The 26,730-nt window shown below is 37.7% G+C and overlaps 1 protein-coding gene across 3 annotated transcripts in view; it reads left to right on the top strand.

The window, feature by feature from the left end:
• Positions 1-26,730, top strand: part of STAT4 (signal transducer and activator of transcription 4) — a 125,454-nt gene that overhangs the window by 80,079 nt on the left and 18,645 nt on the right. For 2 of the 3 annotated variants that reach the window (XM_015432506.3, XM_045368337.2), the window contains exons 5-14: positions 2,248-2,340; positions 5,635-5,713; positions 8,910-8,995; positions 10,470-10,621; positions 12,531-12,689; positions 13,632-13,724; positions 16,675-16,734; positions 17,227-17,244; positions 17,335-17,428; positions 20,817-20,861. In XM_015432506.3, coding sequence (XP_015287992.2) covers positions 2,248-2,340; positions 5,635-5,713; positions 8,910-8,995; positions 10,470-10,621; positions 12,531-12,689; positions 13,632-13,724; positions 16,675-16,734; positions 17,227-17,244; positions 17,335-17,428; positions 20,817-20,861 — 879 coding nt within the window. The remainder of the gene's footprint in view (positions 1-2,247; positions 2,341-5,634; positions 5,714-8,909; positions 8,996-10,469; positions 10,622-12,530; positions 12,690-13,631; positions 13,725-16,674; positions 16,735-17,226; positions 17,245-17,334; positions 17,429-20,816; positions 20,862-26,730) is intronic. The other variant, XM_065525786.1, reaches the window with a different exon arrangement.

Here is a 26,730-nt window from a genome sequence, read left to right as displayed (position 1 = left end):
CCAAGTGACATCCTCCATAATTTAGTAAATCATATCATCATACCATTATATTTATTTTTGAAGGTCTAACAAAAGTATCCTTTTTTTTTTTTTTTTTTTTTTTTTGAGACAGAGTCTTGCTCTGTCACTCAGGTTAGAGTACAGTGGCACGATCTCAGCTCACTGCAGCCTCCGCCTCCCAGGTTCAAGCAATTCTCCTGCCTTAACCTCCCAAGTAACTGGGATTACAGGCACCCGCTACCACACCTGGCTAATTTTTGTATTTTTACTAGAGACAGATTTCACTACATTGCCAAGGTTGGTCTTGACCTCCTGACTTCAAGTGATCCTGACCTCCCAAAGTGCTGGGATTACAGGTGTGAGCCACCGCCCCCAGCCAAAAGTATCTGTTATTTAACTCTTAAAAAATTCTCATGTTTAGTTATTGTCAGATTATGGCTGTTTTGGGAGGACTTTGAAGTTTTGACAACTTTATTTTTTAGATGAAGAAGGATGGTATCTTTTTATTTAATTTTAAAACTATAGTAAGTTTCTAAAGTACATATAGTTTGATTCAGTGTCTTTGGGGTAAAAATTAAGATACTTTTACAAATATATGGTATTCTCACATGTGTTCTCAGCTCTCCTTTTCTGAACCCTTCTTATCTCTAGTTATTCGTCTGTGCACGTGTGTGTGTGAGAGCATGTTCTCTTCAAATGTAAGATATCAGTCAAAATGTTTGTTTGAGTATATGCTCATCAAAGTCACTCTGAAAATAATTTGCCAGTACCACATACTACCACAAAAGAAGTACTGGTTATTCGATTTCAACTAGGTAGACAAATAATGGGGGCTGATGAGACAAAGAGAATTTTAGAAAGCCTTTACCAATTGGAAGAGTGTGGTATAATTGAAGAACTTCTGATCAAGAGTCAAGGATATGGGTTCTACTTGAGGTTTCTGCACTGAATTTGCTGCGGATTTTAGTTATCAACCTTTCTAACCATGGCTCCCCACCCAACTTAAGATGAAGGGGCTGCTTACATCTCTAACTCTCACCTCTAATATTTATAGAACTTTTTATCTAAAGAACACACCTAGTATCAGATTATTAGAGTACCTAAGAGGTTCTGCTTGGAAAAACTGTCTTTTTGCTTAACCAGACTAACATTTTTATGTTTTCTTTCATAAACTCCCTTTGTTCCAGAGTAAAAACAAATCTCATCCCAGCAGATCCAACATCCTCAATTCTAAATTTAGGCCCAATTTAATGGAGTTTCATTATACCATTTTAAAAATTACATGTATTGGTTTTATACAATTTCAAAAGTTATATAGATGTTATAGAGACTTAGAGACAGAATTGTTTAAATCATCAAATTATCTGTAATTTCACTATTCAGAGAGAACACATTGGTAAGATTTTGGTGTATATATTCTTCCAGTCACATGTACTTGAGTTTACATATCTATACATCTGTCCATGTATTTGCAAATGCATTTATACATACATGCATATACATGTTCAAGCAATACAGATCTCATATATGTCCCGTCCCGCGGGATCGTCAATGTAGGCCCTAGAAGAGGGAGTGGGAACTCGGGGGGACAAGAGACACGAGAAATGGAGACAAGACAGTATCCTGATCAAGTCTCGTTTAGTGGTGGCAGTGTAATGCCTTATATAGATCGGCAGGGGCGGAGGTTGGGCCAGGGCGATGATGGTGGCCCTGCGGTGGGCATGGCCAGGTAGGCCTCGGTTTCTTCGGTCGGACGTCATGTTGCGCCTGCGCCGTCGGTTGGTAATTTTCCCGGGCGTGGGATGGCGCCTGCGCTGTAAGTTGATCATTTTCCCGGGGGCGGGAAAATGGGTGATGAAGAACCAGGAAGAGCGCCATTTTGTACTGGCCTATGAGACAGCAGAACAGGGAAGAAAGTAAATCTAGGGAGGAGGCATAAAGTGGAAATGTATAGAGCTCAGGCGTCAGTCGTCAGTTATAATCGCTATGGCCGGGCCACGCAGCTCCGGACACATATATATATATTTATAATTATATATGGTGGGTTCATTTGTTTGTTTCTTTAAGAGGAAGTCTCACTTTGTCACCCAGGTTGGAGTGCAGTGGCATGATCTCAGCTTTTTTTAATGACTATAGAGCATCCATATCACATTGATCCAGATCTCAGTTCGAATTGTATGCTGTATGTATTGCATTCGTCATAAACCTTTTCAAAACCAGTGAAATTTCAGGACAATCTTTTTCCAGGGGCCTCTGGAGAAATCCTTACAAAGTTCTTCAGTTTCAGAAAGACAGAGGAATGTGGAGCACAAAGTGGCTGCCATTAAAAACAGTGTGCAGGTAAGTGATCTTATACAGATACCTAGAAAGGCTAGCTGCTGTCCCCATATAACTATGCACCATTCTCCCATGTGCCCAAAGTTAGTGTATACAGAAATCATAGGGCAATTTGTTAATAAGATAAATATCTCTCACATACTATGTTTATATGAGAATATTTCTTTATGGGAGACATTTTAACTTCAACTTGAACTTCTTTGATATGGGGCTATTCAGGTTATCTATTTCTTCTTGAATGAGCTTTGGTAATTCGTGTTTTTAAAGAAACGTGTCCATTTGATCTAAGTTGTTTTATTGGCATAAAGTTGTTCATAATGTTTATTTTCATTTGAATATCTGTAGAATCTGTAGTAATGTCACATCTCTCATTTAATATTGATAAATTTTTCTCTTTTTTCCATAATCAGTCTATCTAAAGATTTATCAGTTTTATTGATCTAGTGAAGATGTCTTGAATAAGACTTTCTGCCATGTTGTATATAAAATAGGATGTTAATTTCCTTTCCAAAACTTACATAGCATTCATTTCCTTGCCATTTATAAAAATAATAATTCCATCAAAATAAATAAACTATAAATATTTAAAGATCAACTGTCCCATATATTATCTGAATAGTAGGAAGAGGGTTTAAATTTATTTTCAGACTTCTGATTTAGTGATCCTCCATAACAAGTAAAACATGAATGCAAAAGTCTGGGCTTACACTGTTGTGAGAAGGAATCAGACAGACCTAGGACAAAATACCTTGGCACATTGTAGTGTCAAAACCAAGGGCTCTACTCACTCTGCAAGTGTGTAAAGGCAGGAGATTATTATTTTACTGTAGTAAGAATACTTAAGCACATTAATAAAGTGCACAGATGGATTTTGCATCCAGCACAAATTCCTTTTAAAATCCTGAGGAGCAGGATGCAGCAGAGGACCACATTTTTTGGAGCCCCGAGCAGATCTTTACCAGGCCTGTACATGGATTCCCAGCTGCTATGAGTATTGACAGCTAATGGCTTCGATGGAGAATTGGCTCTACAGGAAGACTTTGGCTGCCTTCAGACAATGACTGAGTGGCACGGGGTTGTGGGGAGAGAGGCCAGACCCCTTTCCTCAAGTTGGGGTTAACCTGTGGTGCAGGTTATGCTCCTGGATTTCTCAAACCAAAGTTAGACCTAAGTGATGACCACATGCTCACTTAGCTCCATCCCCTTCCCTTTCCCTCTCTTGTACGTCCTTTCTGCCAAGAGGACTCCTTCAACAAATCCCTTGTACCTAATCCCTGTCCCAGGTGCTGATTCCAGGAAGCCTGGTCTGACTTTTAGGCAAAGCAATGCTTTCCAATCAATGTAATTCCCCCACTTATGCCGTAACCTCGGTTTCTCTGTGGAATGTTTGGAATGTAGCTCTCAGATCATTCAGAGAGCTTTTGAAGGTTGTTGCTGGGTATTTTCACCTTTTGCAATCACTGATGACAATATACTCTAGAAGACCCTTAATTACTTACCAGAGCATTGACTTTTCAGAGATCTGGCATTGGTTTCATACACTTTTCATTAGAAGATTCTGCAAGATACTGCCTTCTTTTGGCTTTTAATTAATTTTGAGATCAAAAGATGGAACCACAGTATATCTCTGCTTTAAAGCTATCATATTTTATTTTGGTACATTTTCTCGTGCATGTAGGTTCCATTAGTTCAGTAGCTCAGAGCCTTCCGTGGGACTTTGTTCCGCAGAAACTTAGCATCAAAGCGAAATGCCGCAAGTGGTATTGGGGTATAGTGGAAGGAAAGAGTAAAGACTGAAGCTAAACTAGACTAGATTTGAATTCTAGCTTGAGTATGTATTATTGTATGACTTTGGGCCTCAGTTTCCTCACATGAAAAATGGAAATAGTTTACTTTGCAGGTTGCTGAAAGGATAATCTATGTAAGGTATAGGCACAGCACAGGTTGCACAAAATTGGTAGCTGTTATTACTATGGGTGGGTAGATAGTATATCATGTAGTCAATAGCTACTACTTTGTTTCTTTTCTAAGGTTTATAAATATAGAGAATGTCATTAAGAGAATGAGATAACAGGGATTAGAAGAGTAATAATAGCTACTGCTTATGAAGCATATATTTGGTACTAGGCACTGTTTTAAGCAGTCAAACTAATGTAATCCTTATAACAACTCCTTGAGGTAGATACTGTTATCCTTCTTCCTCCCACCCCCGCACCCCTTTTTACAGGCGAAGAAGCTAAAATGCAAAGACATTTGCCCAAGTCCATGCAACTAAAAAGTCATAGAGCTGGGACACAAATTCAGACTCTCTTCCTCCAAATTCTATACTTTTTGTAACCAATAATTTAAAATTTGGATTAAATTTAACTCTGAGTAAAATTTAAAATTTGTGATGAATGCATTGTTGTTGTAGATATATGTTTCCTTAGAGAAGACTTCTTGGAATAAGCAGGCAGTAGAAAGTTTGACTTTTCTAAGAACAAAAGGAAGTACAGTAGTCTGAATCTAGGAAGCGCAGTGGGTCTATCTTTGGTTAAGGGTGGGGTCAGGGTTAGACTGCTGGACTTCCCACAAACTTCTCACTGAGCACCTGAGTGACCTTGGACAAGTGCGTTACTTCACATCTCGTGGCCTCTGCTTCTTCCTCTATAAAAGTGAGGATAACCTACTTCATGGGTGTTGTGAGGACTGAAGGAGATAATATATAAAAAGCCTTTAGCGCAGATCTTGACATTTACTATTATATCTGAGCAGGAAAACATCACCAGGTTTGGGGAAAAGTAAAGTAAAAATCTTAAAGACAGAATAACAGGAGACACAGTAGAAGCATAGGCGTATTTCAGGAAATAGAAAGAAAAAATATTTAAGCTGAATTGTCATAAACTACAGCATATTTAAATGAAGATTTCAGCAAAAAGTGATCATTGATACATTAGTACAGAGTTACATGAAATACCCACGAGTTCTAAAAAGGGCAAAAATATTCATATTCTCCAATTAAAAAAAGATTATATGCATAGCATCATTTGGAAGTAATTAAGAAATGAGCAAGTAGTGGCTGAAAGACTTCCAGGCAAATAGAAAGAGAGAATAGCTGGAAGGGCAAGTTCAAGCTGGTTCTTCCAGCATTATCCAACTTTCATATGAATTAGCTCTTTAGAAGCATGGGTTCATTATGGTTTTTGGTTGCTGTTGGAGACTGGAAGCACCAAGCAGTTTTTTAAAATACTTATGATGTTGTTTGATTGACGTGCTTAATTGTAACAGCAGAGTGAGTATGTTTTCTTTTATGAAAAGATGACAGAACAAGATACTAAATACTTAGAAGACCTGCAAGACGAATTTGACTACAGGTATAAAACAATTCAGACAATGGGTAAGTTTTTGTTTTTTCTGTAATTATGCCTAGAGACAAAAAGGCATCTTGAGTAGAGTTTTTTCACTGACAGAGTTGAAAAATTTGATCTACTTCCTTAGATGAGCCGAGGGAAATACAGGGAGTATTTTCTTGTTTTGCTGCTTCTTTCTCTCTGCATATAAATATGTGTGTTTGTGAGTGTTTAAGTGTGTGTATGTGTATCCATGCATATCCAACTAATTCCAAGTAAATTACCAATCAATGCAACATAAATTTCACACTGCATGAGGAATTACCCCTACTTCAGCATAGGTCTCTAAAAGATAAAAACCTTCTCCTATAGAATTAAAATATAATTATCACAGAAACAAAAGTAATAATAATTGCCTAACATGATCAGAAAATTACAAGTAGTATTTTAATAATATAATTTTCTAAGATTATAAAATAGAAATGTGTTTCACAGAAGAAAGCATAAAATATAGGCAAAAGCATTTAAAAAATCTGATGAAATCTCACTATCCACAGATAAATACTGTCAGAATATATTTCCTTCCAGCGTTTTCTCTGTATGTTCACATACATACACATCTATGTATTTATTTTCAAAAAATGAAATCATATTGTATATAATTTTGTGTACTGCATTTAACATTTTAAGTATTTTATCGTGTCAAAAAGTCTCCAAAAACATAATTTTAATAATTGCATAAATGTCAAAATGTAAGGTCACTGCAATTTATTTTACTATTTTTTCTGTGGTTTAACACTGAAATTGTTTACAACTAGGTGTTTTCTTAAAATGAAGGGGAAGAGAATATTTACAAGACCTAAGATTTACAAATAATAATAGAAAAATAGTTTAAAGTATGTTGCAATTAATGGAACAATTGGCAAGATTCTAGGTCTAGTTTAGTTGATGGAATTGTGCTGATGCTAATTTACTTGTTTTGATCATTGTGCTTACTATGTTTATGTAAGAGAATAGAAGAAACTAGGTGAAGGATATATGACAACTCTGTGCTATTTGTGCAACTTTTTTGTAGCTCTAAAATTATTTCAAAATAATTCAAAAAAATAAATCAGAAAGAAACTTTCCATTTACAGAATCATCTTTGACTATTAAAATGTTGGCCTAAAATGTATCTTGAAGGAAATATGAATGATTGTGGTCAAGCATAACTTTTCATACGTGAAGATGAGGTGTTTTGGGTTCTTCTCCTGATATGCTTAAGATGCCTTGACTTCCAGGAAATATTATTCAAAATGTTCACAATTATTTGTACATACAACTTTTCCATTCAGAAGAAATGGCACAAACTTGGGTTTCATTATCAAAGGGGGAGTTCATGACCCTAAAAGGGTTTAGAACAACTATAAATGTAATCAAGTGATGTTCATTGAAGGCAGCCTTATTCCAAATTTTATATGCAAACTACTAATTTTAAAAATTAGGTTATTTTGAACTTAATTTATTATGATTTGAGTCACTTTTTCAGTGCTTCATGTACATTATGAATTAAAATTATTATTTTTATCACCTAAATCCACAAATATTTATTTTGTTTGTCCCATCCTGTTATAAGTGAAAAGAAAAATACAAGGGAAACAAGTTATTATATCCTTGGTGAAGATGGGAAAGGTTAGCTAAAGAAGTTTTCAGTTGCCAAAATGCTACATAAGCAAGATTTTGCTATGTATGGGATCTAGGAGTTAGTAAATTTGTGAATCATTACAACCAGAAATGAATTCCTAGAGATTAGTCCTGTTTTGTAGAGAAATTTGCCCCAGTGTTGTTCTGGGACCTCTTTTTCACAATTACACAAGTCAAATCAGCATTCTCAGTCCCCATTTTTCATGAACATGAATGGTTGGTATAAACAGTCATTTGCCATTGTAGGAGCAAAAAGGGAACCTTCCCCCTTCACCCTCTGAAGGTTCATTGAATATGCACTAATAAAATGTAGATCAATAGGAGAAAAAGGCATGCAAATTAATTTAACATGCACAGCATGGGAGAATAGCAGGAGAATGGTTACCCAGTAATCCAGTGGGGTACAGATGTTGATATGCCCTTCTTCATAAGGGAAAGGGAGGTTGGAAATGTAGAAGCAAATGATTTTTAAAGTTAATGAATGGATCCAATGCTCAGACGGTGGTTAGTAAATAATACTCTTGAAGAATTGACTGGAACCTGAGAACAAACAATAGTTTGGGACAAAGTTTGAGCTCTAGGTGTGGTGTTTAATTTTCAGACTTTTCCTCTGTTTTATGAATTTTAAGTTTATCTGATTAATGAAATTTCAGGGAAGGGATCGAAGGCAATTGTGTTCCTCTTAGGGGTCCATTTTCTAGGTAGATCAGGGAGCTTCCGAGCACTTCATGTGTGCTGTGGAGAGACAGAGGATTGAGAGAGACCTTGAGGCTGCTGCTTTCGTTCCATTATTTTGGGGTGTCATTTTCTGAGCCCCATCACTATGTCAATAAAGTTTAATGTTCAAATTAAATAATATAATGTTTATTTATTGTATGTATCCCCATGTAAAAAAGGATAAATCTTTTTTTTCAGTCAGATATTTTTCTAAGTTACAACTCTGGCCCACTGCTAGTTTTACAATGAAGCTAGAGCATTTTGGGGAAAAAAAGAAAAAAAAGTGGGAGAAAGTAAATAACTTAGTCTTTTATTAGTTCATGAGACTAGGTAGATAAGACTGTAACTCTATGAGGCAGTTTCTCATAAAACCTGCATATGAAGCAGAGCAGGGAGGGGTAGGTGAAGGCAACAGAGAGTCAAATATGATTTAATCAGGGGCACAAAGGGTAATCCCCGCCTTCCTTACTTTTACCAAATAACCAAGTATATAATTAATGTGGAGGTATCCAGTAAGGAATCCGTTACAGCAACTTTATCTCCTCTGTCCACCACCACCAAAACAAAACAAAACCAAACCGGACACCAAGTGCAGAATGGTCTTTCCTGAAGGTCTGTAAAATAAAGAGGTCCTTTTTTTCATGCTTGGATGTAATTCTTTCTGGCAAAATGAGCAGACAGAGACTTCCAAGCTCACCTCTAGTGAACCCAATTAGTCTCTTATCACATAAGTTCTCTGGGGCAGGGCTGTTTTAGGGTGGTGGATTGAGGCTGACTTGACTTTCAGGAATAGAGAGCTTTGACTTGGCGAGGACTCTAAATCTGATCTCTTTACCTTTGCAGATCAGAGTGACAAGAATAGCGCCATGATGAATCAGGAAGTTTTGACACTGCAGGAAATGCTTAACAGCCTCGATTTCAAGAGAAAGGTTAGTGAAAAATGTTAATTTGGGCTTTTGACTATTTTTCTCCTTTTTTCTAAACTTAGACTAACTGAAAAGAATCAAGCTGTCAGATTTATCAGTTCCATTTACTGAATGAAAAAACGGCAAGGTTTCTAGGAACAGTCCCATGCTATTTGCCATGCTTCTCTTCATGAGTTTACAATGCTGGACCTCTTTAGAGACTATTTATCTTGCTTATGTGATACATTTACTATAGCTAACATTAATTTCAGAGTGGAACTTTTACATGATTTTTATTTGTCATTATTTCAGACATGGCTGTTTTAGTTTAAGTACTTAATATGCTGAGATGGGTTCCACTGCACATATATAATTAAAATAGCATTTGATGACTGCTAAAATCTTATTGGAAAAAAAAATATTCTAGTTTCTACTCTGAGAAATGACGTAGTATTAAGCAATTTCCTAGATTTCAAAATAGTTCATTGGCAACTGAACATATTCAATGTAACTTCTTCCAAGGAGAGCAAGAACTTTTTTTCTGGTTTAATTAAATATTTTTAAGGAGGGGAAACATCTCTATTTCACTTTTCTACCTATCTTGAAAAATAAATGCAATTGAAATTTAACCAGTCACTAATAAATCAGTAGTTCATTTCTAAAAGTTCGGCTCAATTTTTTGTGCAGGAATTTGTGTGAGCACAAACAAGTACAACATTTATTTTTACCCTAAATTAATTATAAACTTAGTTATATATCAGATTTTAAGTATGCAAGTAGTTAATTCAAGAAAAAGTTAATGTTTTTATGCATAATAAATCTATGCTATGTATTTTTATGCATGACATTTTATTCTACTTAAGGAATAACATTTTAAAAAGAGAAGGAACATTGACGATAATTCAGTTCATTCAATTGGTTGTATAAATGAGAATATACCAAGTTTCAGCAAAATTAAATACTTTGCTCACATTCATATAGCTTACAATAATGCCAGAACAGAAATTCATATCTTCTACCCCCTAGACCTTTGAAAGTTATAATTCTCCATTATGCCTTCCAAAACCCAGAAATAGTCCTAATAAAAATTAACACAGAAAGGCTCAAATTTTAGTCAGCTCATTTTAATATAAATGGATAACCATCTTTATTTAAAAAATAAATTAAATATATAAATATCCTTTTAATAAGCAACTATACAGTTTTGTGACTACGAGATTCAATATCGTTGCCACAGGAGTTACAAATTCAATATATTTATACTGAAACACATGAAGAGAGTGTTAAACTGTGGCCATTCTTCTTTTCTCATGACATCTTTTATTGTCAATAATTTAATTGTTTGAAAAGGCCTGGCAAATAGAAGCTAGTATTTAGTAAAATATTTGGTCAAAATTTTAACCAAGCCCTTGTCTACCAGGTCAAATAGTTTTGTAAATTGAATTCTAAGTGACTTATTTCTTATGAAACTCTTTTCAGTAGTCCCCTTTGTTTTTAGGAGGCTCTCAGTAAAATGACCCAAATCATCCATGAGACGGACCTGTTAATGAACAACATGCTCATAGAAGAGCTGCAAGACTGGAAGCGGCGGCAGCAAATTGCCTGCATCGGGGGTCCACTCCACAACGGGCTCGACCAGCTTCAGAACTGGTAAAACGAATTGACTGCAGTTTCTAGTGAAAACCACAGGAAATACAAAACTTCAGTGTCACTCAGCCAGAGAATGCAGGTTTAGACTGCAACATCAGTTCATTCAGCTTATTGATGGCTTATTAGCACCTGAGAAATCTACAGTTGAAAACGAGTAGTATAAGTATTCTTAGTTTTCACTCTCATGGGGAAATCAAAGAAAGCATCTATGGAATGCTGAATTTTCACATGCAAGATATCAATCTTAAAAGACTCAAATAAATTTTGAAACCGGCAATATACTTTCTTTAAGGACAGAATAAAGAAGTACTAGTTTCAAAATCTTGAAAATAGATATCTCAACTTTTAAATGTTAGTTTTGTGTTTTCAACATAGTGATTTCTTTTGTCAAAGATGTTGGTCAAGGATAGAAAATTTCAGTTAGGAGGAATAATTTCAAGAGATCCATTGTACCTTATGGTGACTGTAGTTAATAACAATTTATTGTATACTTGAAAATTACTAAGAAAGTAGATTTTAAGAGCTCTTACCACAGAAAAGTAAGTATGTGAGGTAATAATGCATGTTATTCAGCTTGATGTAACTATTCAACAATGTTTACATACATCAAATATATACAATACCACAAATACCACAAATATATACAATTTTTATGTGTCAGTTTTTAAAAGTCACAAATGGTTAATACAACCCGGCATTCTGGATCTATGTACGCACACATGCAACGAAATGTAGATAACTACCCTTTGCACTAGAAGATTAAAATGATCATAGGGTTTTCCATGTCATAAATGCAAAATAAAACTATTTGACTGAAGGAACAATTGGAAAATATGAAAAAGAAAGAAACTGTTCAGTTAAAATCTAAAATTGGTTCCCAAGAGAACAAGTCAATACAATGGAATATGTAGTAACTGGGGACCCCCTCACTAAAAGCTCTGCCCTGCCAGGCCTACTTGTCAAGAAATGTAAGGAGTTTGACTCATTTTAAAACATTGATTTTCCTTGGGAAGACACTTTGATTCTCCAAGTCACTGTACTCTGTTGTGAAAACAACAATAAAGGGAGCAATAAAGATCTTAACCGATAATGGAGCTCATACCAAAAATCAGCAGGGATTCAACCACTCTTGCCATAGTCTTATATGTGGAATACTGTAAGTAGAAAGAGTTGCTGTATGGCGAGGTGGACTTTCCAAGTCTGATAAGATGTTCTGTCTCCTGTAGTTGGAAGTCCCTTCCGTGTCTATTTCAATCTTACTCTTTCCCAGGCTTCTGGCCCCCACCGCCACCTCCATTTCTGAGGTGAGATCACTGCGTAATGAATAAAATTCCAAGCAGTTATCAGGGGCAAGCATTTCTAAATATACCTTACTCTAAAGAGAGTCATTGATCACTTTTGGCTAATACTTAGGACTTGTAAAAATATATATTGTGGGGGAAGATCGTTTCATATGTTTTTCATATGGGTTTCATATGTTTCTCTTTCATTATGCTTACATAAGAAAACATTAACCATAGCATGTTTTTTATGGCTTTAAATTTGCTCTTTTTTGCCCTTTAGTGCGTGCCACATTTTTAACATATATATGCTTAATAAGCTTAAACAAAGAACAATTAAAAGGGATTTGGTTCCAGATGTTGATAAAATTTCATAAATAATGACATATATAATTGAAGGTTTAAATGAGAAAACACTGAAAATATTTAACATATGCATATTCAAAAAAAATGGGTTAGAAAAATAAAAATAAAGAAGTGTCACTAACCTAAATCAAATTAAGTGATTCATTTAATTAATTTAATAATTACTTAATAATTTAACATTTATTAACTATGACCCATTGTTACAATCCTTTTTTATTATTAAATGGAAAAACTATCTTTGATTTTCATTTGCTGTTCAATAGCTTTACACTATTGGCAGAAAGTCTTTTCCAACTCAGAAGGCAATTGGAGAAACTAGAAGAACAATCTACCAAAATGACGTATGAAGGTGATCCCATTCCAGTGCAAAGAATTCACATGCTAGAGAGAGTCACCTTCTTGATCTACAACCTTTTCAAGAAGTAAGTAAAGTGCTATCAGTGGCATCCTGCATTCTGTGAAGTAAGAACACCCTGCCTAAGGTTTTGGCGTTTAGGTGGAAGAGTGGCAGGGAAGTATTCAACAATAAGCCTCAGGGAGAAGTGAATAGAACCCCAGAAAGTTTCAGAAACCACATTTCTACTCTTCACTATTTATTCATCAACACTTCTCTCACCAACTGGCTCAGTGTTCCACAAGCTAAGTCATGTCACTCACCTACAGCTCAGTTTTCACATTTTAGAAAAAGTTTCAAGGGTTTTTTCTTATGTGCATATGAAACAAAGGATGGAGGACTTTTTCATGTTTATAAGCTAATCTAAACAAAAAATACTAACATGTACCAGAAATCCTAATATTTAGTCCAAAAAAAAGTCATGAAATTTATTTTTGGCCAGGCATGGTGGCTCACCCTGTAATCCCAGCACCTTGGGAGGCTGAGGCAAGGGGTTGCTTGAGCTCAGGAGTTGTAGACCAGCCTGGAAAACATAGAAAGACACCTGTCTCTCCAAAAAATAAAAAAACTTATCCAGGCATGGTGGCACATGCCTATAGTCCTAGATACTCAAGAGGCCAAGGCAGGAGGATCACTTGCGCCCAGGAAGTTGAGGCTGCAGTGAGCTTTGATCGTGCCACCACACTTCAGCCCAGGCAACAGAGGGAGACCCTTCTCAAAAGAAAAAAAATTACTAAATGGACTGGGGCTTTTATTCATGGCTCAATTATAACAATTAAGATTCATTTACTACTGTTAAATGATTTATAAAAAGTCATTGTAAAGATCTGAGTTTAATTGGGGGTTTGACTATCTTCTAAGTGTAAAAAATTTGGACTTTATGAGTGGATAGCATCCTGTTCCTCTGTGGTTTTCAGTCTCAATATTTTCAATGTTTTCAAATGACGCGCTTTATTTCCTTTTCATCTAGCTCATTTGTGGTTGAGCGACAGCCATGTATGCCAACCCACCCTCAGAGGCCGTTGGTACTTAAAACCCTGATTCAGTTCACTGTAAAACTAAGGTAGGCAAAACATCTATGATTTCGTGTGTTTGTGGAGCTAAAGTCTCTGGATAATCATGGCCAATTTCTCTCATTGTGGCTTGCATTCAGCTGTTCTTTATTGAACCATCTGCTGTGTGCCCAGCTCTGAGCTTTGGGAAATACCCACAGAAATGTGAAGATGAGAGCCCTGCTTGTCAAGAGCATGACAGTGCAGATGAGGACGTGAAAGTATGGAATCATAAAATCAGGCACAATTAAATTAATTGCTGAAAAGGTTGACTTGAGAAAAGACTGGAGAGATTGGGAGAGGGGAGGAGGGTTGTAGGAGAATGGGAATACAGAAGTAATGGCTTCCTAGGCCTGTCTGGTAATCGTGGGGAGCAGGGGGAGACAGAATTGAGACGACAGATTGGGGACAGATTCTGGAAGGCTTTGAATATCCTATCCAGGAAACATAGTGGCACATTCATCTCCTGAGATTACCCAGTAACTGGCTTATTGGACTTTCCGCAAAAACTCGCAATACCGCAGTTTTCCATATATCCCTACTGTGTACCTAATTTAAAGACATAACTTTTGTGTTACTGTTGCTTTCTCTGTGAATTTGATCCTTTCTATTAGCATGAGCAATCAAAACTTATAGTTTTCCCTAATGATGCTGAGAACAATGAGTTTGACTTCTTACTTTCAAAGATTCTCATCATGCCTGAAACTCCAAGAACTAAAGCTTTAAATGCCTAATCACTAGGTCACCTCTGGAAAGCTGAAACCACAGACTAACGGGGTCAAGAGGTGGCGATGCCATGGTACAGAGCAGTTTAGGGTTCTATGATAGGGTTGCTGATCACATATCACTATTAGAACTCCATTTTTCAAGAGAAGGCATTTGTCTTCAGTTTGCATTTTTAAGACACCATTAACATTCTTAATCAGTTTCTTTGTGTGAATTTTGCACCAAGATTTAAGAACTGAAAACAAAAGGCTGAGGCTAGGTTCCTTTTTTAAATTGCACTCTTGGCCAGGTATGGTGGCTCATGCCTATAATCCCAGCACTTTAGGAGGCTGAGGATGGCAGATCACCTGAGGTCAGGAGTTCAAGACCAGCCTGGCCAACATGGCAATACCCCATCTCTACTAAAAATAGAACAATTAGCTGAGCATGTTGGCACATGCCTGTAATCCCAGCTACTTGGGAGGCTGAGGCACAAGAATCGCTTGAACCCAGGAGGCAGAGGTTGCAGTGAGCCGAGATTGTACATTGTACCATTGCACTCCAGCCTGGACAACAACAGCGAGACTCCATCTCAAAAAATAAAATAGAATAATAAAGTAAAATTTTAAAATAGGCATTCTTATCAAAAGTTGTTCCTTCCTCATTCCCACATCTCTATATAACTCAGAGGAGAGTGAATTAGGATGGAGAAGTGGTGGACATTCTACTTTTCCTTGAGACACTCCTATAGATGATATAGTAAGTCTAAGATGCTCTCCGGGACAAAAGGGGAGATGAGTAGGGATTGCCTAGCAAAAAATTCTAACTCTGAATCAGCACCGCATGCATGTTGTGTAAACTGATTGCCAGAGGCATAGAACATTAGCCCCTGGTTGTAGGCTCTGTCTTCCTCTTGTACCTGGTAGGTCCCCCTCCTCCTCCTCTGCACCCTATTCCCCACCGTCTTGATAGGTGATCCTTTACTCAAGGTTTTCCTAAAACCCCTCTTTGCCATACCGTTGCATCCTCCTGTTTCAAAGGGAAAAATGACCTTGAAGGGGAAGAATGACTCCATGGGACTTGTCAGCATCTTGCAGTAAATCAGATCCTTCCTGAAGTAGTATAGAAAGGAAGGTGGAGAGGAAAAACATCTGGCTTTATTTTATGTGACTATGCCCCCTTCTCACCATTCACTACCAATCACTGCATACTCAACATACTCCAAACCCTAAACCAATCTTGTGCCTCATACAGGACTTTTAAAGAGCCTTTGCAACATTCTACCCACCCTTTTGTTTGGGCTGCCCATGAGCTATGATTTCATTTCTCTAATGCCAGTGAGTTGCTTGTCACCATATTCTCTATATTCCATTTGTGTGCCTGGACTCCCTCCTTTTACATAGAGCCACGTCCACTTTTCTCCCTTCTGCAGTCTCTGCTACATCAGTTCTCTGGTACCTAAGGGTATACTGGGTAAATATTAGGAGCTCAATGCATGCTGAGTGAATGAGCAAAGTTTAGGATGAGGGCATGAGTAAATGAATGAATATGTGAGGGATCGAATGACTATCTCTGAAACTGCACTGAACCCACAGGTAGGTTACATCACAGGACAGAAATCTGAGGAGCTGGAGAAAGCAAAAGAATAAAGGATGGGCTGACACCAGAAGGAATTAAAGGAATTTTTACACTGAACTTCAATTACTTGTTCATTTGAAGTTTGGGTTTTTTATGAACATTTTTGCTGTTACTTAAATATAGTGTTTTGAAAGATTTCAAATGTATTTGAGTTGTGATTTTCCATATTTTACTAGAGTTCTGTCTCAGTATGTTCACCATAAAACACTTATCATTAAAGCTTACAAAGTTGGGTTTTTTTTTTTTGTAATATGAGGATAAAATGAAGCCATACAACAATTTTTTATATCTATACATCTAACCTACATTTGGGCTTTAACCAAAATATATAGCTTTTTTCTGACCTCGCCAATGTATTATCCAGCAAACATCAACTGAAGCAATATGGAAACAGTTCCAAGTGTTTGTCAATAATGCTATTAAGTGACTGATGTCAACATTAGTAACATAGCAAACTAAAAAGGCATTGTACATTTTTAAAACACAAACTGTAGATTATGTAAGGTTTATTTATATGCATATTTCATAAGTATATTTGAATGTTTAAATATAAAAAAGGGTTTTTAAACACTTTTGATTTTTATCTTTGATTTTTTTTTTATTGATGTCTCTTTCCAGGCTATTAATAAAATTGCCAGAACTAAACTATCAGGTAAAGGTTAAAGCATCAATTGACAAGTAAGTTTTCTAATTTCATTTTGAATTGTAATTCAAAATGTAAGACTTTTAAAAATGAATGGCCCTTATTTTATAGAATAATTTTGAACTTTTAAATGTACTTCTCTAACATTATATAATGAATGTACTTCAAATATTTGACTTTGAAGTTCAAACATTTAACAAAACTCAATGGTTATCTTAAATTTAAAATTTTACTATAAAAACTTGAAATCAATTTTATATACTATCCTTTAAAGTATCGTAGAGACCAGGTGCAGTGGCTCACGACTGTAATCCCAGCTACTCAGGAGGCTGAGGCAGGAGAATCGCTTGAACCCAGGGGGCTGAGGTTGTAGTGAGCCAAGGTTGTACCACTGCACTCCAGCCTAGGCGACAGAGCAAGACTCTGTCTCAAAATAAATAAATAAATAAATAAATAAAATAAAGTATAGAAAGTTATTCCTAGATCTATTAAATAGCTTATTTTAAAGAATTTTCTTGGTTTTACAGGAATGTTTCCACTCTAAGGTAAGACATTTACTTTGTGGAATCTTTCTTGCTGCTCTTGTAAATATATTTTACCTGAGACCATGTAAATAGCTAAGATTTCCTCTCTAGCAACCGAAGATTTGTACTTTGTGGAACTAATGTCAAAGCCATGTCTATTGAAGAATCTTCCAATGGGAGTCTCTCGGTAGAATTTCGACATTTGGTAAGTTTGGCAGTAAAGTTACACAGGTTTTTTTCCCGAAAATCAGAGACCTCTTTACTAATAGGCCTTATAATTCAGTATATTTTGTGCTTAAACATTTCTTATTTGAAATTAGGAACTGGCCGGGCACGGTGGCGCATGCCTGTAATCCCAGCATTTTGGGAGGCCAAGGCGAGCGGATCACGAGGTCAGGAGTTCTAACCAGCCTGGCCAACAGAGCGAAACCCTGTCTCTATTAAAAATACAAAGTTAGCCAGGCGTGGTGGTAGGCACCTGTAATCCCAGCTACTCTGGAGGTTGAGGCAGGAGAATCGCTTCAACTCGGGAGACGGAGGTTGCAGTGAGCTGAGATCGTGCCATTGCACTCCAGCCCAGGCGACAGTGCAAGACTCTGTCTCAAAAAAAGAAAAAAAGAAAAGAAATTAGGAACCATATTGAGAAATAAAACATGCCATCAGTGAAGAATTAAAATGGTAGAAAGAGCACTGAACCTTAACTTAGAAGGTCTGAGTTCTAAACATTGAAGACAGAGTACCTAAGTATACATAGTAGTTGGTCAGTAGATTTTGCTGATAAGGACAGAGATAATCTGTCTTAAAATAGAGAGGTGTTACACAATGGAATATTATTCAACCATTGAAAGAATGAAATTGTGTCATATGCAGCAACATGGATGGAACTGGAGGTCATTATGAAATAAGTCAGGCACGGAAAGATAAATATTGCATGTTCTCAGTCATGTGGGAACTAAAAAAGTAGATCTCTTGGAGGCAGACAGTTGGATGGTGGTTACCAGAGGCTAGGAAAGGAAGCAGGGCGGAAGAATAAGAGAAAGATGGTTAATGGATACAAAGATACAGTTAGAAGGAATAAATTATGATTTTTAATAGTGTAGAAGGGGCTGGGCACGGTGGCTCACGCCCCTGTAATCCCAGCACTGTGGGAGGCTGAGGCGGGCGGATCACCTGTGGTCAGGAGTTCGAGACCAGCATGGCCAACATGGTGAAACCCCGTCTCAACTAAAAATACAAATATTAGCCCAGCGTGGTGGCAACCGCCTGTAATCCCAGCTACTCAGGAGGCTGAGGCAGGAGAATCACTTGAACCCAGGAGGCGGAGTTTGCAATGACCTGAGATTGCGCCACTGCATTCCAGCCTGTATGACAGAGCAAGACTCAGTCTCCAAAAAAAAAATAATAATAATATAGAAGGGAACAATAATTTATTGTATATTTTCAAATAGCAGGAAGAGAAGAATTGTAATGGCCCTACCACAAAGAAAAGATAAATTAGGTTATAGATATCCCAATTACCCTGATTTGATCATTACATACTGTATACATGTATCAAAATATCATGTGTACCACAAAAATGTATACAATTATGATATACAAATACAAAAGTACAAAGGCACACACACATACATGCAATAATGGATAGGCATTCCTGGTTTCATTTTTACATCTCTAATGACCACGTCTGGCTAAAAGCGCTTTCATTTTAGGAGGCTAGCTTGGGGAAATAGGATGTTCCCGGGTATAGCAGCTGTACACAGTTCACCTTGGCATGTCTAGAAAGCTCTGACCCAGCCTCATCCTGTTGCTTCTTGCTCTTACCACTTCCTCTTGACCTAGAGTTATCTTTCTGCCTTCTTTCTGATTCTTTGCATAGTTCTTAGATCCCCAAAGACCTATTTTTCTCGCCAGAAACCATGTTCCTCCTTCTGCTTATTAACATTTAGCAATTGCCTCACTGAATGTCTGGGCACCACCGAATATGCCTCAAAAAGTCTACTTTCTCAAAGACAAAATGTAGGTTAACAGAAAGATATCTGCATATAGAAATTTATTCTGATTTCTGTTTTTGTTTTTGTTTGGTTTTTAGTATTGAGGAGTATGTTTTTTTTTTTAAATTGAATCCTTCCTGTGTGAACCGCCAAGTAAATAAAATGTAATAAAGAATAATGTATTATAGACACCCTTGTAACTAGCACTCTTTTTTGTTAGGCTCAAGTCCTACCCTCCAGGAACTTTCAACAAGGGGCCAGGTTTAGTAATAAGTAAAGTAGGAAGAGCCCTTAACTTAGAAACGTCTGTCTCCCAAAAAAGTCACATGGAAAAGGAAGGACAAGAAACACACCAAAAATTAGGTCTTTATTTCAGCGGGTACAATATATAAAATAACAAAACCTCAGTTTTTACGGTGCTCTTTTGCTCTTGCAGAGCATTTTCACATTGGTTATCTTATGCATAATAACTTTAATTGCTTTTTAATACAAAAATAAATATAGAAAATAAAAATTGGCCGGGCGCTTTGGCTCACACTGAGGCAGGTGGATCACAAGGTCAGGAGATTGAGACCATCCTGGCTAACACAGTGAAACCCCGTCTCTACCAAAAATACAGAAAATTGGCCTAGCGCGGTGACTTACGCCTGTGATCCCAGCACTTTGGGAGGCTGAGGTGGGCGGATCACGAGTTCAGGAGACTGAAACCATCCTGGCTAACACGGTGAAACCCCGTCTCTACTAAAAATACAAAAAAAAAAAAAAATTAGCCAGGCGCGGTTGTGGGCGCCTGTAGTCCCAGCTACTTGGGAGACTGAGGCAGGAGAATGGCATGAACCCGGGAGGCAGAGCTTGCAGTGAGCCGAGATTGCACCACTGCACTCCAGCCTGGATGATAGTGAGAGACTCCCTCTCAAAAGAAAAAAAAAACAAAATCAAAATTTAAAAAATTGTCACCTATAACTCCACCACCTTGCAATGCTATTAACATCTTCAGTTTTACAATTTCATTATTTTTTCTAAAATATTTATATGTATGTATTTTTAAAGTGGGATCAAATAATACACACTACATAATTTGTTTTCTGCCTCTTTTTTTCATTCAGTAATCTGTATCAATGCACATTTATTTTGTGTCAGTAAGTCTTCTTCCCCTGTAATGTCATTTAATAGCTTACTATGCTATATGGTACACACTGCCCTATAGTTTATTTTTCTAGTCTTCTCCGTTAGACTTGGTTTCTCAGGGATTGGGAGTCATCACCTACAGCTTAGCTAAAATGATGCTTTCCAGGTGCAAAGGAGTGCTGTATGGATTCTGCAAGTTCCCAGCATGATTTCATTTTTTCAAAATGTTGGCTGAAAGCTAAAGTCTTATTGATATGCCAACTCAAGTTTCTAAAGTGGCATCCCATGGGGTGAGACAGGAAGCTCTTCTCTGTCAAATCTGGGCAGTTGTGTCAGGTTTCAATGAGTTTGAAAATACGTTGCTGTTCTAGAAGTCAAAATGTGGCCAAGAAAATGACTGCAACAGGTATGACCAACTTAATATGTAGCTGATAATGCTTTTTCATCTAAATATTGTTGTTTTCTTTTACAAAGCAACCAAAGGAAATGAAGTCCAGTGCTGGAGGTAAAGGAAATGAGGTAGGAAATGTTTTCTCCTACAGAATTTTTCTGGGAATAGATCTTATAATATCTTATTTTTACAAAGCTTTTAAACTGCTTGACTTCATATAAAATCAAATTCATGTTTTTCTGATTATAGATGTAAAACTTGATAATTGCAGACAATATGAGGAAGTTTTTTAAAAAGAGAAAATAAAAATAACATATAATAACACCCTCCAAAGAAAATAACTATTAACATCTGAGTATACATCATTCTAGTCTTTTATTTATGTATATATTAATTCTAGTCTTTTATTTATGTATATATTACTTTAAAAATATATGATACTCATTGCTTCATAGCCTGCTTTTTTTCACATAGCAAAGTATCTTTTTTTTTTTTTTTTTTTTTTTTTTTGAGAAGGGTCTTACTTGTTGCCCAGGCTGGAGTGCAGTGGTGAGATCTTAGTTCACTGCAGCCTCTGCCTCTCAGGCTCAAGTGAACCTCCTACCTCAGCCTTGCGAGTAGCTGGGACTATAGGCGTGTGCCACCATACCTGGCTAGTTTTTGTATTTTTTGTAGAGACAGAGTCCCACCATGTTTCCCAGGCTAGTCTTGAACCCCTTGGCTCAAGTGATCCACCCACCTTAGCCTCCCAAAGTGCTGGGATTGTAGGCGTAAGCCACCGTGCCCAGCCTGGAGAACAGTTTTCCATAATTTTGAATACTCTTGGAGAACATGATTTAAATTGCTTACATTACATTACATTTTATAGGTATGCCATAGTTTCTTTAGTCAGTCCATTATTTAAAAATATCTTTGTCATTCTTCATTTTCATTCACTCATTTTCTCACATATGTGAAGTCAGGCTGAAAAATTATGATATGTGGGGCAAAAGACAACCCTATTATTTTGAGATACCAATTACCTCGCTCTCTAATGTTTGCATTTCACTAGACAAATTGAATGAAAGAACAAACTGATGCAGTCTGAGTACTCACATTTGAGTTAGTTGACGATAGAGTGGTCAAATCATGAACGGGACATGACCTTGGAGAACATCTATTGAGTTGACCTCAAAACTAAGGCATAAGTCAATGACCTATATATTTGGAACTAGAAAACCTGGGTTTGAGTACCTGCTCTGCCAGGGCCTGAAAATGTGATGTCTGGCAAATGATCTGATGAAGAAATAGTGCATTTTTTTCCCCCTAAGAGATCAGGATAGTCATGCTCAACAGCCCTGCTCAGAGGTGCTGCAGGTGTCAAACCACCTACGTGATGCGATTTTGAAGCAGTGAGGTTTATTTCTGAGGTGGTTCATATGGATCCAAGCTCTTGGTTTTATAATCACAGCTCCTATGAAAAAGATCTTTGAATTGTTTGGAGGAAAAGCACTTTATAAATCCAGTATCCAATGATATCCAATTTATCACACCCCACAAAACCATAAAGATCCGTCACAAAAGATTTAATGCCCTACCATTTTGCCCTCCAAGAATTCTTCATTCCCTTAATTGTGTCTTAAAGATCATTTGCCAAACATCATAGCCTCAGTGAAGACAAGCTCAGTCTTCCAGGGTAGAATTGCTGTTCAGGGCAGAGCTCCCTAAGCAGGTCTCTGCAGTCAAATCACAAGAGCAGAGATTTTGGGTTTAAGGAGCTTCTAGTAAAACAAATGAGTGGGAGACATTCTTCCCGGCTTATAGAAACCCATAAAGGTTTTCTAAACTTCCTAATTAAGCATTGGCACACTTTAAATGAAAGCTCATTTCACACATCTCCTTGGAATTCTGGCCAGAGTTGCAACATTTCATTCAACTTGACATCCCTGAGTATTATTTATGAATCTGAACAGACTAAGCATCATTATCCTGAACTTTTCTTAAGTAAAGCAAATCGAATAAATCCAAATAGCTCAACTCTTGTAGTATACTGTGATCTTTATGAATGTAAAATGAAAATCTTCCCTTGAATTTCCCTAGAGACAGAAATCTAAGTAAATCATCTTCCACTGTAGAAAAACCAACCACTGTCTTGTTAACACTGTCTAGTTATATTGCCTTCAATTTATTTCCTCTTATTTTCTGATGAATAGCAAAATCATACAGTCATATCAGAATGATTTTGTTTCTTCCCTTTTTTTTCAGGTTTGCTGAATCGGGTTAATTTTATTTTAAGCTATTCTTTGAGCTCCACCTGTTGGTAGAATTTTAGTATGACTCCTAGGTACATTTAAAACAAGCCACGGATTGAACCGTTATCTTATGTGCGGCATTAACTGTTGACTAGTCACAAAATACATGAAGGAAGATAAGCCGGGAATCGGGGGCTTGGCCATTCAGTAAGGATGATCACGCGAAGGTTAGGAAAGAGTGAGGAAAGAATGGGCAATAAAGTGAAGTTCATAAAGTCATGAGGCCAGGGATGGTGGTCACAAATTTCAGGAAAACAGGAAGCTAGGATATCGTAACCTCGTTTTCAAGTTTCAAAAAGTTGCTATTGCTTATCTGTGAGCACCTGTAGCAGGAGTTCACCGCCTGCTAAGAATGTCTTCAACAATCCTGGTGTGGCATTTACTATATACTGGACACTAAGAGCTTCACTAATACTGATTTCTGTAACTCTTACAATAAGATTTTGAAGTAGGTACTATTAGCTTCATACTTATTTCAGTTATGGAAACTGAGGCACAGAGTAGTCACACAGCTTACTCAAGATTGTGGGGGCAGTTGATGGCAGGGCCAAGATAAAACCGTGGCAGTCTGATCCGGTGTCCCTGCTCCTGGCCCCTCTGCTATGCTGCCTGTGGGTCGCAAAACCTTCCCTGGGAGAGGCGAGCTGGTTGGCACTCCTCCTGCCCCGTCACCTCACCCTATCTATCTCACAGAGTGTCTGCACCTCACCCACCTGCTCAGAAATCATGGCTGTCTCACACCATAATTTAAAATAATGCTTCCTCAGAAAATGTTGTTGACCTCTCTCGTCTACTGTGTCTCCTTTTGCACTTGTGTCGTGCCTCGGTGGGATAGTGAAGATAGCAGTGTTGGTTTCTGCCTCTTCGGGCAATCTGAGCTTGCACAAGCCACTTAACCTCTCTAACTACCAGTTTCCTTTTCTACAAAATGGTGCTAATGTTAACCTACACTTCTAAGGGTTGTTATGAGGCCTGAATGAGCTGTGTGTGAGTCAGTGGTAGTGGGCTGTGTAGATGTTGGTGATGGCATTTACAGATTAGCCTCCTCTGGAGGGAGCAGGTGTCTACACAAATGGGAAAACTGGGCTCTAAAACGTGGTACCTGACTTCAGACAACTGCCGATATTTCTCCTTCTCTGCTTACCTGCCAAGTGCTCTGCTGGAGATGTGGTCCCTTTCAGGAGACTCTGGGCACTTCCCTCTTCCACGTCCAGGTCCCTGAAACCTCACGTCACCATTTGTGTATGCCCCTTTATGGGATTTCATGTCTGGGACTCCTGCTACCACTCCAATGCCCTTCACCTCCATCACACACACACACACACACACACACACACACACACACACACAATTTTGGGTCCCTCCATTCTAGTTTTGTGGTCGTAAGAGTTTGTATCAGATAGTTATTAAATGATTGACAACGGACAAAGATGTCATCAATTATAGTTTCCCTAAGTTGCCATTCCAAACCTCCCTAGAATTGCAGCAGCCTGTGACTGTTTGAGATTACCCAAGAAAAGCTGACCTGTCAGGACGCACAGGGGCTCCTGGCTTTAGGATTGGGTGAAAGGAGGAAGTTGTACAAGACCCATTCTCTTCGAAAACCCAAAGATGCCAAAGAGGTACCTCAGGAACCCCATTCACCCTTGGGGTTGGGGAAATGTGGCGCTCTGGCTCCCTCACACCTGTTTCTATCAAGGCAGCTTTATTTTATGGATTTACAGATGGAAACTCTGGTGGGAAGTTTGCTTTCAAGAATATGTACCAAGGTCAAAAAAAAAAAATTTGGACTCATTGGACTAGACAATCTCTGAAGTTCCTTTGACTAAGATTCTTTAATCCTCAGAAATGCAACATAGGGTAGGAGCTTTAGATTTTTCAAAATGAATTTAATTTTAAGAATTTGCTTTGGAATTTCACAACATTGCTTGAGGAATCTGTAGACACGCTATCATAAAATCAACTTCAGCAATCACTCCCTTTCTCTCAACTATGTTCTCTCCTGGGAAGAGTCAACGTGAATAAACGATTTCATCACCTAGAAAGTGGCCAGACTTTGAGGCCATCAGTCTGTCCCTGTAAAATAAACATTCACAGGAAGCAGCCTTTCCCTGGAGGTCCTTATCTAGCCGGGAGCCAGCTAGAGAGTGATTATTGAAATGTGAAAACTGTTTGACTAGAGAAGCTGGAATTGCACTCTCTCCAGTTTGCTCTTTGTCAGTGGGCTTTAACCGATAAATGACAGTTTTAGCCACAGACTGAGGTGTTAGGTAATTTTGTTTATGTGGTGGAAAGTCATGAAGCACAATGAAGCTATTAGTAAAGCCTGGGTGACTTGAGTTTCATTTAACAAAATAGCCAAACAGATGTTCTTTCAAGATTCAGTGTTCTCAAACACAGACACGCTACTCACACACCAGCTAGCCCAGGCATTTGCATAGCAAGTTGATTTCTCACTGAACTAATTTGAAGAGTTGCAACACTTTTTTGAGGGAGAAATTGTACAAAAATATTACTAAAACCTTAGACTTTGTAGAATGCAGCAGAGGGCTTTATGAGCTAAGCAGTGTTGTCATTTTACATTCCTGTCTTCTGATTCTGTGATTCTGTGATTAAAAGCTATCTCTTATGTGACTGGACCACTGTTTCCCTCTCTTCTCATTGTTTCCCATGATCTAACCCAGTGTCTAGCACATAATAGGTGCTCAATAAATATTCACTAAATGAAAGGGTTATTTTAATTGTTTCTATTCCACATAGTTTTCCATAGGGGGCATTACAACAAATTATGGAGTGTTAAGAGATAAGCAAGAAATTTGGATGAAAATCACCGTTTATCCCAGTCATATTTTTCTTAGCAGAGGTTTCTGTCAAGTTAAAAGCTATTATCATTTGTTGGCCGGGCGTGTTGGCTCATGCCTGTAATTCCAGCACTTTGGGAGGCCGAGGCAGGCGGATCACAAGGTCAGAAGATCGAGACCATCCTGGCTAACAGGTTGAATCCCGTCTCTACTAAAAAATACAAAAAATTAGTCGGGTGTGGTGGTGGGCGCCTGTGGTCCCAGCTACTTGGGAGGCTAAGGCAGGAGAATGGCGTGAACTCAGGAGGCGGAGCTTGCAGTGAGCTGAAATCGCGCCACTGCACTCCAGCCTGAGTGACAGAGCAAGACTCCGTCTCAAAACAAAAAACAAAAAAAACTATTACAATTTATTAATACATTCTAGGTTTCCAAGGTATATTATTAGACACTAAGCAGAAGAAACAGAGAAGAATATGGTGACATCTAGACCTACCTTTCATTGTACTTTTTTTTTCCAAGTGGAGCCCTGGTTAAGTGGGTTGTCCAGTTTTCTAGTTTCTTAGCGGATTTTCCAATGGGTATTTTTCTTTAGAAGTACAATACAGTCAATCCAGCTATTATATTCAGTGCCATATAATGTAATATACCATATAATGTAAATATCAATATGGATATTTTGTATCTGTAATCATCTTGGATGATTAGGATGGCTTTGATACAAACATTAATGGTGCATCTTTTTTTTTTTTTTTTTTTTTTTTTGAGATGGAGTTTCTCACTCTTGTTGCCCAGGCTGGAGTGCAGTGGCGCGATCTCGGCTCACTGCAACCTCCTCCTCCAAGGTTCAAGCAATTCTCCTGTGTCAGCCGCCTGAGTAGCTGGGATTACAAGCACACGCCACCATG

Source organism: Macaca fascicularis, chromosome 12 (assembly GCF_037993035.2).
Source record: "Macaca fascicularis isolate 582-1 chromosome 12, T2T-MFA8v1.1".
NCBI lineage: Eukaryota > Metazoa > Chordata > Mammalia > Primates > Cercopithecidae > Macaca > Macaca fascicularis.
The sequence above is the reverse complement of the archived record's forward strand: the minus strand, read 5'-3'. Positions and strand labels throughout refer to the sequence as shown.